This window comes from Ictidomys tridecemlineatus, chromosome 3, assembly GCF_052094955.1.
Source record: "Ictidomys tridecemlineatus isolate mIctTri1 chromosome 3, mIctTri1.hap1, whole genome shotgun sequence".
NCBI classification, from domain to species: domain Eukaryota; kingdom Metazoa; phylum Chordata; class Mammalia; order Rodentia; family Sciuridae; genus Ictidomys; species Ictidomys tridecemlineatus.
The window spans coordinates 131,940,269-131,953,783 of NC_135479.1; the positions used below are offsets into that span (position 1 = coordinate 131,940,269).

At 41.0% G+C, this 13,515-nt stretch overlaps 1 protein-coding gene across 1 annotated transcript; it reads left to right on the forward strand.

Moving 5' to 3' along the window:
- The first annotated feature begins 1,329 nt into the window (after positions 1-1,329).
- On the forward strand, positions 1,330-12,376 carry Adipoq (adiponectin, C1Q and collagen domain containing). Its single transcript, XM_005330993.4, has 3 exons — positions 1,330-1,448; positions 9,169-9,390; positions 10,270-12,376. The coding sequence occupies exons 2-3, from the start codon at positions 9,177-9,179 to the stop codon at positions 10,788-10,790; spliced, it is 735 nt and encodes a 244-aa protein (XP_005331050.2). The 5' UTR covers positions 1,330-1,448; positions 9,169-9,176; the 3' UTR covers positions 10,791-12,376.
- Positions 12,377-13,515: the final 1,139 nt, after the last annotated feature.

Genomic DNA, 13,515 nt, shown 5'->3' on the forward strand with positions numbered 1-13,515 from the left:
TAACTGAGAGTTTCTACCATTTCTTTGTTTTCTCCTTAGTACAATTTACCTGCTAAAGTACATAGAACCTCATTTTTGCAGGCACCCTACGTAAGCCAGTAGCCCTTGGAAAGGACCTCAAGTTTCCAATTTCTGTGTCCTAATGTGATGTTTCTAGAAATATTTGCATATTAGCAGCAGCCCAAGGCTTTAGGTCAGAATTTTACTGGTGGACTTGACTTTTCTGGGGGACTCAGGGTCTGTGTTGTCAGTAGGGAGTGGTGGTTAGGGGGCAAGTGACAGGCCCAGCCTGTACCTGAGAACATTTTGTTTCTGAATGTCCTGTTAAAGTTGTGGCTGGCATCCAGAGCCTCTGCTCAGGTCATGATCAATTCATTAGGATTTGTGGATTGCAAGAATTAACTCTGATCCCGCCCTTCAAAAATAAAACATGAGTTGTCAAGAGAGACCAGGGTGTTGAATGTTGTCACTCCAACCTGAGCCTTATAGGAATACCTAAGTGGGGGGCAGTTTCCAATCCTGCAGGCTGGTTCCAGTCCAGGGCTGTGTTCCCCAATAGACAGATTAATGTACTGCTCAATGTACTGGAAAATCGGGGCCCAAACACACACATAAAGTTTATTTGTGAAACTTTATTTTGACATTTAGAACCAGAAAATCCTGAAATATGGTGTTCTAATACCAACTTTTATAGATGTTTTCTGTCATATTATATTTGATTTTCATGTAGGCCTTAAACTTTGAGAATTCAGGACCTCTAAATGTTTTGAACTTGCCAAGCCCTACACCACCTGGGAACTTTCCTTCATCTCAGCTCTTAGAATTAATACACAAAGTCTTTCCTAAATTCAGGTCAGAGAGTAGAGGGTGCACTCTATTTCTTACCCTCATGCCGAACACCATCTGGCTGTTCTTCCTGCTTAAATCTTGATGTCTGAGCCACACAATCTCATATTTAATCGTGCCCAATAAGCAGGAGTGTGATGTAATAATTAATATCCTTGATTTATCAGGAAAAGTCTGTGGGAGAAGGAGGTCTCTTGGACAACTGAGCAATTTATTTTACTTGAGGAAGTTTCCTCTCAGATACAGAAATGTCCTGTTTTCCTGTTGTGGTCTTTACCCCTGTCCTGCTTTCTGTTGCTGTGGTAGAAGGCACAAATAAGGGTCAATGTGTGGGAACAGGAGTGTTTTGACTCAAGATCCACTTGGCTTCCTGAGTCTGCTGGGTTGCACCAAGTTCCCTAGGGTGAAGACCCAAGATGATTGCCAGGGACAAGGTGCCCATTCATTGGTCTTTGGCCCTTCCTTGGCTGGCCAATGAGAAAGGACATTTGTGAGGTGGGGACTGTCTGCCCCCATGAGTACTAGGCTCTTGAGGGAAGGCCTTCTCCTTCTCACATCCGTCCATATTGACTAAGTTGGTGGGTCTGATTCCATACCAGAGGGTAAGAGCAATTCTATTAAGTTCCAGGCTTGGGGGGCGGGAGATGACTGCCCAGCCTTAGCTGGGATGTGCCCAGGTTTTCCTGTCTGTCATAGTATAGAATTTGTTATGGGCAAAACCCAGGGGAAGGCAGAACTGGTCGAAGCAGACAGGCCTCAGAATTTTTTCTCAATTCTCCAGAACTCCAAGAGAGAAAGAATTGTTCCTTCTGGCCAAAAATCCCAGTGCCATCTTGAATTTTCCTAATTCACTTGTGGGAGGATGCCTACTGAGAAAAAGGTTAAGGTCAGTGAATGGGAGGGCTTGTCCACAGATGGAGTCAGATTTGATAAAGGACAAGGGGTTAAATCACTTCTTAGCCTGACCAGGTACAGCAAAGGAATCAGCTTGTGCAGAAGCAGCTTGGGAAAAGTTAAGTAGAGGTTTGACCTCAGACTTGAGTTTAAAATTGGCTCTGCCACTTGATTCAGTTCAACAAAGATGGTTGGGTATGTGCTACTGGCCACACACTGGGTGGTTCATGAGATAAAAGATGAGTGTGATGTGTCCATTGTCTGTAGATTTGGGGATATCATAGCTATGGGGATATCTTGCCAGGCAATTGAGGGTTTCAAGTGAGGTAAAGAGAAAAATAGTCTGGGAAAGTTATAAGAAATCTCATTTTTGAAAGGTACTTTCTGAGAGGAGCGCCTGGATCTGCCTGATCTTTGCCAAGCCCAATCCTATTTGTCCCAGAGAGTGCTGCCTCTGAAGCTTCCTGGTGGTTTTCACCTGTAGAAGCGGTGGTCAGAGTGGGGTGGGCAGGGGTAGGGGATTTAGAAGTCAGAGCAGCCCCTCATGGATTAGAGGACACAGGTCGCCGATATGGAGATGTTCTGGCTTTTTAATCAAGCCTCATGCTTGATTCTGACTCTTTTTTTTTTTTAATTTTTAGAGAGAGAGAGAGAGAGAGAGAGAGAGAGAGAGAGAGAGAGAGAGAGGGATTAATGTTTAATATTTACTTTTTAGTTTTTGGCAGACACAACATCTTTCTTTGTTTATGGTGCTGAGGATCAAGCGCGCTACCACTTGAGCCACATCCCCAGCCCTTGATTCTGATTCTTGATTTACTCCTCCGGACTGTTAGGAGTAAGGCTTGTTCTGTCTTGACTGGTTGGGGGCAGAATATCCTAGCAGAATATGGCCAAAGGAACACAGGGGTGCCAGCTTGGCTAATGGAGCTGAGCAGTAGAAAGAAAGCAAACCCTGCAGCTTCATCAGTGGCCCTCTGTTGTCACCCTTCCTTACATCTTGAGAAGTCTCAAGGAGAGACACCAGTCTTGCTTCTTGTCCTTTTTAAGGTGGTTGTAGGGACAAACTCTCTACTATCTGCTCACCAAATCAGAGGATCAGTACTCCAGGTACTTGGCTGAGGTCAGGAGTGATGTGTTTTGGAGATCAGGAGTGTTTAATTGGGAAAACTTCTTGGGGAGGGAGACTCATCCTAAAAATGCAGTGGAAGGATGTTTTGCTTTACCAGTTGCTTTAAGGTATGAGTGAATGAGCGTATGCACGTGTGTTTGTGTATGGGTGTGGCAAGCCTAGGAATACTGACATCTGTTTCAGGCTGAGTGAAAACTTTCAGGCAATTCTAGGAGCCAGACAGAGTTGAGTAGATTTATGATTCTACCATTTATCATCAGGCTTTATCATGCAAAATTGCCAATATTTTACTATTTCAAACTTTAAGAGTAGCAATTTCAAGCCACTTAACCAACTGTTGTGTGATATGAAGCCAGCATTTCAACCTCTTTGAGTCTGAGGGTCTCTTATAAAGTAGAGTACAAAGCGGGAGTATGGGAGGATGAAATAAAGTCAGATGATATGCCAAAGTGTTCTTGTGTACCTTATCTCACATGATGCCACTTAGCAGATTGGGAAACAGAGTCTGAAGGTCAGTGGTGGATGGTTTACCGGTTTGGAAGTTGTAACAGAGATTTCTCTGAGATAATTTCTTTTATCTCTATTTCTTTATCTCTAAAGTGTGGGTCAGTTTTCTTCCTTCAGGGAGCTCTTGTTAAGGTGAAAATAAATGATGTATAAACACTCCTCGCATGGTGTCTGGCTTCTGTGAGGATCTAATAAATACTTCCCTCTTCCTTCCCTGCAGTCTTCCCCTTTGAAAAACCAGGACAGTGAATAGATGATTTCTGAGGTCACTTTGGCTCTGGATGTGAAGATTTTGTGCACTGTTCTGTCTTTTCCTGCTGGAGCAGTTGGCACCAGTTTGGCAACCTCTTCCCCCATAGAGCTCTGTCTCTTGCTAGTCCCAAAGGGGATCCTGTCCTTGTATTTCACAAGATTATGCTGTTGCTATTGAAATTCCAGCAGGTCAAAGTGGAATTTCTCTTTTATTTTTAACAGGAAAATGAGAGATCATACTCTGGCCCCTTAAGATCCCAAGCACATCATGATCATCTCCTTATGAATTTAAAAGGGGAATGAACTCATTCCTGTGTACAGTTTGCCAGGAAGATCAAGCCAGTGTGGTGATTTTGGTTTCAAATTGTACTTTTGCTCTCATTTGCTTGTTATCCTTGGATAGAAATTACTGAATCTCTCTAATTGTTGGATTTCTCTTGTGACAATCGAGTTCTATCTCCTAGCATTGTGGGTGAAATGAGAAAAGAGTAGAGGAAATGGACAGGGGAGAGGAAGGAGGGAAAGGCGAAATACTGGGGAATGATATTGGCCAAAGTATATTGCTATATTATGTGACTGAACATACATGTAATAACAAAACCCAACATATGTATAATTCTAATGCACCAGTAAAAGAAAATGATGGGGAGAAGGGAAATGGATATGTAAAAGTGGTCCAAAAATATTTGTTTACTTCTCTTCTCTCACTTACTGTAGAGCACTTTATATGTTCATAAAATACTTTTTCATGCTTTCTACCAACTGGTTTTCATAACAATATTGTGAAATAGGCTAGGTAAGAATTAATATCCCACATTTATAGACAAAGTGCATGAAGTCGGAAAGGTGGGTAGGAGAAGTAAGACACCCAGAGAGTGAGGAGGAGCCTGGGGGAGAAGCCAGGTCTCCTGCTTCATAATTTGCAGGCCAGGTCTTTCCACACTATCCTCTGTCATCCCCACTCCATGGGGAAGAATACTAAAGGGAAGGTATGTGACTGCAATGCTTTCCCTCCTGGGCTACGTTGAAGAACTGTCTGTTATTGGGATCCAGAGGACCGGAGTTTGACTTCCAGATCCTCTGTGTTTAATTCTGGGATCTTGGGCAAGTCACTTAACCTCTCGTTTTCTCACTCCAAAATGGACTCAGTCATAACTGACATTTATTGAGCACTGACATGTACCAAACCAACGTTCTAGGTCATTAAATCCTCCAACAAACTTGAAAGATTATAACACATTAAGGGTAAGAACAAATACTTGGCACTTAGGTACTAAGATTGTAGAGTCTGTGCTTCTTATTCTACCCCATACTGTCTCTCAAGATGGTTGTGAGAATTAAGAGAGACATTACATGAGGTAGGGACTTTACAGGTAATATTTTCCACAGGCAAAGGATTATAAGCAGTCCTAGGATTTAGCTTTATGACCCATGTAAGTTTTTCTTTATAGGTATGATTAAGTCTTAGATTAATCCTTAGTTTCATTTAATAATGTTTTCCCCATAGAAACAGACGTTTTTGGAAATCAAAGCATAACAATTCTTTATCTAAACAAAGAATACAAATAGTTTTGTAATTTTTTTTGAAAATGAGGCATCTTTACATTGACTTTCAGTAGTTATCAACTGCTCATTTTTCATCTAGAATTAGGTTGGAATGCAGCCTTCTTCAATTAGACTCTTCTCTCAGCATCAGAAACGTCCTGATGTCCTCATTCCTTTCTCTTCCCTTTTCTGCACCTCTACCTATGCCACCCTCAGAGGACTCAGACTGATTACATCTGTAACTGGAGAAAGCTGTCCATAACACTCAAGTGTTGGAGACAGATCATGTTCCCTTGGGTTAGGAGAACAGGATCTCAAGGGGCGGAGTCAGAGAATTGTCTTTGCATTTCCTCCAAGCATTTGGGGTAGACCACCAACCCACCTTTTATCTTTAGGTGCCTCCTCTAGTTTGCACATTCTGGACTCTCTCCTCCTGTCTCCCTATGGAAAGAGCCGCACATATATTTCTTTCCTCATTTCTGCAGAACACAAGGATAAAGCCAAAGTTCTGAGTTTTATTGGTCAAGTTGTAAGAAGAGAGGGCAGGCATGCCAAATAGTGGGAAAGCTTAAAGACACATGAAATCTTAAGTTCAGAACAAGCACCTCCTGAAACATACAGGGGGCTTTGCTGGTCTCTTCTTGGCTTCTCCTCTAATTCACTTCTTTCTTCTAATCTTGAGACATACCAACCTTGAGCTACCTCTCATTTTGTTTCCGGCACTTTCCCAAGTCCTCCAAATTCAGCAGAGGGCGATCAAGGCACATACAGATGAGAAAAGGAGTATTGAAGGAGACTTATGACCCCTAAGAAGCGGCCACGGTCTCTGTGGCTCTTGTTTGTCACTGTCCCTCTCCTTCTCCTATCTGTCTGCCAGTCTCGTTCTCAATTCTGACTTTACTTATAAAATTATAATAGAACCTGATATTTGATAAATGATGCATCAGATCCAAAGAGAGGGAAATGTTAATTTAATTAAAGGAGCTTAAATAGTTGGTCTTCAAATGGGCGAAAAAATCATTGAATATCTGGGATCACAGCTTACATCAAGACAAAACCAAAGATGAAGTAGAGAAGGAAACTTTCAATATATCAAATGATAGGAAAAATAGAAGAAAATCAAATATTTACCCAATCACAACTTTGATAAGGACTATTTAACACCTGGAAACAAAGAAAACTATCTATAGAATTATCTATGTAAAAACTAAACCTTCTATATAAATAGAAATTAGGATAAACAGAAGGATAATCTAATACCGGAAAAAACAGTCCCAGCATATATGGCAAAGTGTTGATACAAAGAGCTCACACATGTTGATTCTGTAAACATTATGTTCATGATAAATTGAGTAACAAAGCTATCTGAATAAGGAAATTAAATTAGGAAATAGACCAGGCACTGTGGCGTATGCTGGTAAATCCCAGCAGATTTGGAGGTGGGGAGTAGGCAGGAGGATCACAGGTTCAAGCCAGCCTCAACAACTTAATGAGGCACTAAGCAACTTAGAGAGATTTTGTCTCAAAAATAAATAAATAAATAAATAAATAAAGAGGACTGGGGCTGTTGCTCCATGTTTAAGCGCCCCTGGGTTCAATCTCGGGTACCAAAAAAAAAAAAAAATTAGGAAATAGGACTTTAATAAAATGTACAACTCATTAATGACTCAAGGATGCAAAATATAGCAGCGAGATACCATTTCTTTTGCTCACTAAACTAACAACAAGAAAAAAAGTGTTTTTCGTGATAATATTCAAAGCTGGTCCTTTTATATACATGCTAACATGCTACTGGACATTCTTTAAGTATAGGAATGTATATCAAGATACTTGAAAAAAATGTTCATCATTCTTTGTCCAGTAACTTCTAGAAATATGTTATATTGGAATAATTATTGGAGGGAAAGTCATATACCTATTGGTATTTAAAATATCATTTAAAAATGATATGCAATATTATTTATTACAGAATATAAAATGACATTTTAAAGGAATTTAAACTGAAAGTTCTCCCAAAATAGAATGGTCAAGTATATTTTTGTCAAGTCCCCATGGATGGATTAGCATTCAGAAAGGGTGGTTATAAAAACTATAAAATGATAAAACAAATATAGAAGAGTAAATTTCTGTGTAAAGTATAACTTCTACTATTTAAAAATAAACAGGGAGGGGCTGGGGATATAGCTCAGTTGGTAGAGTGTTTGCCTTGCATGCACAGGGCCTTGGGTTCAATCCTCAGCAACACACACACACACACACACACACACACAAATAAAATAAAATAAAATAATAAAAATAAACAGAAATTCTTGGTGTTAGAAATTATTTTCTTTTCTGCAATTTCTAAAAAGCTTATGAAACACATATACGCATGCATATATGTGTACTCACAATACAAATATATATATAAGCACACATACATACATATATGATACAGATGAAAAATGAGTTGGTTGTGCCACATGAAGAGGGCAGCAGAGTGCCCCAGGTAAAAGGGTGTAGAAGTGGTATTCCAGATACCATGCAAATCTGATGTAAGATTGCCAATCAGGGTCTTTCCTACATTCTTCACAGAGAAGCAATTTATTCTAAAAACAAATCTTATTCTGAAGCTTCATGTAGTATAGGAGAGACCAGCAAATTCATGAAAAACAGTGAGTCTTCAGTAAAACAAGGACATTTCATTTAGAATCAGACCTTTGTAATTCACCACTTTATCTCACAGAGGATTTTAGTGATGCCTCTAATCCAGGATCCTAGAACCTATTTCCTACCCAGCCATTCTTTCTTCTAACTCCTTGTTTAGAGAAAAATGGAAAGACAAAGACCCTGGATACCAGATGTGGCATCTAAGATCATTCAATGATGATCTCTCAGACTCTGGGAGGGAACCAAAGTCCATAAGGAGCCTGAATAAGGCCCTCTTCTGGGAGGGGGCCATGGAAGGTTGATTCTGGGACCCAAAGGCCCTTAGACACCTATCCTACTTGAGCTCTCTGCTAGGACTCCCAGAATACACATTTTAATACACTCCACCGTCCCTCCTTCCTTTTCTCTTCTTTCTTTTTCTCTTTCTTTCTCTTCCCCTCTCTAATTCTCTCTTTTTCTTTCTTTTGTTATAAAAATATTTATTTGGTTTCTGCTCTGTGTTTGCAAAATATTAGACTTGCCCGATGGTGTCTGTTTAATGGAAAAACAGGTGAGCAAAATAGGAATTATAGTAGAGTGCAAAAAAGGGTAATAATAGAGGTAAGACAGGAAACTGGGGGAACAGAGGAGGAACAACCAACCCAGATTAGAGAGGGAGGACGGGAGGACTTCCTGAAGGAAGTGACATACAAACTGTGTCCTGAAGGCTGAGTAGGGTTTGGGAAGTGAGGAGGGATAGGTATGTGGCCCAGGCAAAGGATCAGTAGATGTCCTCATAGGACAACACATCTCTGGTTGTCTGATTAGTTTAAGGTGAGGCTCTGTGTATACATGTACCAAATGGCCAAATATATGACCCAGGAGAGGGGAAGAGGAAGAAAGAGAAGTGTGGGGAGAAAGAAGAAGGAATAGTCACAGAAAATGAGAGAAAAGGAAGGAGAAAAGAAGAAGAAGAAGAAGGGAGACAAGGAGAGAGAAGTTGGTTGAGAGGACAGATATGAGTCATCATTCTTGGAAAACTCAAGAGTGGTGATTGGCCAGCTGCCTCTTGGAGCATTCCCTGAACCTGGTCCTGTGCTCAGATATGGGGAATTTGAAGAGAGTCAACCCGGTCATCATGGACTCACACTCCTGCTGAGGAAAGGAAACTTCGTACAGGGAATAATGCTAAGCATTGCAAATTTGGGGATAGAAAGAGATCAAGGTAGGTTTAAATAGTCAAGAAAATCTTGACAGTTCTTGGAGTGGACCCTGCTGAGATGGTTTAAGTGCTACACATTCCCGACTGGGGGTGCTATCGTGGGGACTGCCTCTCCCATGGCTGACAGTGTCCATGTTGATTTCAGGACTCAGGATGCTGTTGCTGCAAGCCCTTCTACTGCTATTAGGCCTGCTTAGTCATGCCCAGGATGTTACTACTGAAGGGCCAGGAGCCCTGCTTCCCATGCCCAAGGGGGCCTGTGCAGGTTGGATGGCAGGCATCCCAGGGCATCCTGGTCATAATGGAACCCCAGGCCGTGATGGAAGAGATGGCACCCCTGGTGAGAAGGGTGAGAAGGGAGATGCAGGTAAGAACAAGGTTTTTTGTTTCCTTCATCATTCCTGGGTAGAGGAGGGTCTCCAGGGCTACATGAGAGCACTAGTTATTACTTAAGGCCTAGACACGGGAAAGATGCAGCACTTTTTTGTTATGTGACCATTAAGCAGCCTGGAATGGATTTTGAGTTGGACGTCCAGGGGAGAGACAAAGTGGTACCTTTAAATCCAAATTTCCTTGACTCCGTTCCACTTGCATCTCCTTCCTTGTCCCTTTTCCCATCCTCACCCTCAATCTTATTCCCAAAATGTTCACTTTTCCTATTCTTTTCTCATTCATTCCTGTTTCTTCCAGCAGCATTCTTCCAGCAGTATTCAACTGCATACTCTCCAATGTTCTCCATAAGTTTCAGAGAACTCTTGGTTTTGTTAAGAGGATAACTCTAACGTACAATACTCTGTTACGGGTTACTACAAGAAAGCCAAACTGAATGTAAACAAGTGTACAAAGTGTGGAACACAGAGAAAATATGCTCAATGAAGATCTGGATTAATATGAAATTTCTTTGAGAAGGCAGGATTTGAGTCAGACCTTGAAAGATGTGTAGGCGGAATAGAGGAAGAGGGCATCATGAACAGAGCAGATAGAGGGCAAAACTGTAATTGGTTGAGCCAGTGTACTAAGGGTTAAAAGGTAGAGAGTCTATGATGGAAACTTATAGGAGATAAGGTTGGAGATTTATTTGTGAGAACCCGCTGGGCTCTGGGACATGTACAAAGAGCAGGTGACATTTCTTCTTGTTCTGTCAGGCAGGCTGTGGGTGGAGGTCCCAGGGACAGTGGTTTTAGCTGGACGAAACCTAGACAAGAGCTCCATTTCCTGTGGTCACTGAAATTGTCTCATTCTCTAGGTCTTGTTGGTCCTAAGGGTGACACTGGTGAAATTGGAGTGACTGGGCCTGAAGGTCCTCGAGGCTTTCCAGGAATCCCAGGCAGGAAAGGAGAACCTGGAGAAGGTGCTTATGTATACCGGTCAGCATTCAGTGTGGGACTGGAAACCAAGGACACTATCCCCAATGTTCCCATTCGTTTTACCAAGATCTTCTACAATCAGCAAAACCACTATGATGGCACCACTGGCAAATTCCACTGCAACATTCCTGGGCTGTACTACTTCTCCTACCATATCACTGTCTACATGAAGGATGTGAAGGTCAGCCTCTTCAAGAAGGACAAAGCTACGCTCTTCACCTATGACCAGTACCAGGACAAGAATGTGGACCAGGCCTCTGGCTCTGTGCTCCTTCATCTGGAGGTGGGCGATCAAGTCTGGCTTCAGGTGTATGGGGATGGAGAACATAATGGAGTCTATGCTGACAATGTTAATGACTCTACCTTCACAGGATTTCTTCTCTACCATGACACCAACTGATCACTACTCACTCTGAGCCTCCACCAGACCCAACAGTCAAAAAGTCAATTAAAGAACAGTCAACAGCTTTCAGCATAGCAAAGAGATTGATTTTATTGTTCAGTATGAGAATTTTAAACATTATTGGTCCATTTACTCATTAGTTAATTAATTAGGATAGGATTTGGTTATGTGGAGAGAATGAGGTGGAATTAATTTTCACAAAGGTCATGTACTGTGTTTCTAGTCTTGAAGATGATATGATTCCTGGCCTCCAGGATCTCTTATGTAGTATTAATAATAGAATAATAATAACAAGTACTGAGGGAGTATCACCCTGTAATGACTGCCAAGAAGTAGGTGACAATGCTATTTTGTGCCCACTGTGTCTCCTGACATTCATGCCAATCCTATAAAGTATACAGGAAAGACACTAATCTCCTCTTTTTACAGTTGGGGTCCTGAGGTTGAGAATTAAGTGGCAGAGTTAAAAATCAAACCCAGAGCCTTGGACTTTTCTTACCAGACTGTTTTCCCTTGTAGAAGAACATGGCCTCTTTGGAGTGTTGGTATGGGTCTGTTTCCCACCTCACCTAAGGATCTCTGAATTCCTCTTCATCAGGTCAAATCTACTCCCAGCAGAGCTCCCTCAGAGAAGGTGGTTGGTTCTATGGTAGGTCCCATTCCAGCGGGACCACACAATGGCTTCTGAACTACTCTGTACTTGTTCTTCTCTGTCTCTCCTCATGCTCTTCTTTCCACCTAAGAAAACTGCTTCCATCTCCAAATGTTTAATTCTTCCCTGTTCCTCAAGTCCACCTAGATAGGAGCTTCTTTAGTGACCTCTGTTTCTTGCAAACTTTCCTTGCACACAGTACTTTCTGTGTCCCTCTGTTTTACCATCAATGAGTGTCCTGGATGTGGGAGGCATCCTCACTCAAACTAGGGGCAACTGCCTGGTAAGGGCTTCCCTCACCCATGAATCCCCTTGCAGGTCCTTGATAAATGCCTGATGAAGACTGATCTCTTGAATCTCATATGTACCCAGAATTAATTCCACCTCATTCTCTTCATATAACCAAAGCTTCATCTGTAGAAATATCTTTAATTTAGGAATTCCCTGGTTTTAAGCACCAAATCCTTACTCAAATAGATAGCTTAAACCTTTCCCATCAGAGAAAGGGTGATTATGCTTTACAGAACTTAAAGAATTCTCCTTCAAAAAGATAACTTGAGCCTGAAATGCAAAATGCAGGGAGGAATTTGGAAACCATTCTTTCTATGGGTACTGTCAAGGCTGGGGATGACTTGGGCCTCCTGAATTTATTATTTTTATTTTTTATTTTATTTTTTAAGAAATATAGGCGGTTGATGGTGGCTTTAGGAAAAGTAATTATAGCGTGTGTATTAATATAGGAATGGAAAACCCATTTTTGCCTACAGTTTTAAGTTCTGGATGATTCCCTTTTATATGTATGTTGTTTTCATTAAGTGGTTATTTTGAAAAAAATAAGACAAAAAATAAGACAAAGCTTTGTTTTTTAAAGTACTTGCATATCATTATTTTCTACAAATAAAATTGTTATCTAACATTAAAAGTAAAAGCACTTGCTGCATGTGAAGTGTGTTTTTATTTCTGGAGGAAGGAATGTGGTTTAAAAAGGGATGAACTTTGGGTTAGTTAGGACACAATATTGTGAATAATAGACTAACACAAGGAAAATTAAAAAAAAAAGTTTTTCTTTTTTGGATAGAAAATACCAGAGCTAACACAAGGAAAATTAAAAAAAAAAAGTTTTTCTTTTTTGGATAGAAAATACCAGAGCTATCCTGTTTTAGATAAGGAAGCAATTGTCCCTTTTATTTATCTGTTCTTTCTCTGTACCTTCTATAGTGAGGCTTCACTCTCAGGAGCTGCAGAGTATAGTTTGAGGCTCTGCCTCACACGTCAAGAAGGAATTAGCAGGGTTGGGGTTGTAGACCAGTAGTAGTGTGCTTGACTAGCATGCTCAAGGCCTTGGGTTTAATCCCCAATACTGCTAAAAATGCACAACCAAACCCCCAAACCATAGCCTGCCCAGTTCTTGTAGCTTCACATCACATCATTCAGCCAAATGGATAGTGTCATTTCTGGTGGTTCCCAAAGAGAAGAGAGAACACTCTTTTCCAGAAGCCTCAGCAAGTATGTACTTGTATCTCATCAGCTCTGGCCAGGTTTGTGGGCCCATCTCTGACTAATCACCAGAGTCAGGAGCACTGACTATGCTCAATGACAAGTTTAATTATGGCTTAAGAAAAGGGTATTTAGACATATTTTCCCTAAAGCAAAATCTGGACACTATTACCACAAGTGGGAGAATGGATGATGGATATAAATCAATGCCTGTCCACACAAACTATTAATGTTATATTTGAATTTTCTTTGGCTTCTTAGAGAGATATTGAAGGCAAATTACTGTCAGTTTTCTCTAAAATTTCAACAAGTAGCTAATGTCTAGTCATGCTTTTAGTCCCGTATCTGGCTAGGGTGAGACCCTCACAGAACTAGACATGGTACTATGCTCACACGAAGTTCTCTGGGGCACAGTCCTTTCCTTTAGGAAGTAGAAGCACAGAGAAGATCAATCTATAAAACACCTCCAGAGAGAAACTGTGACGGTGATTTTAGGATTGATGCTCTTGTGGTGTTTTTAAGTATAACTGTATATTTATCTATTTCTCTTCAGTTCTGACAGCCTTTCGTTGA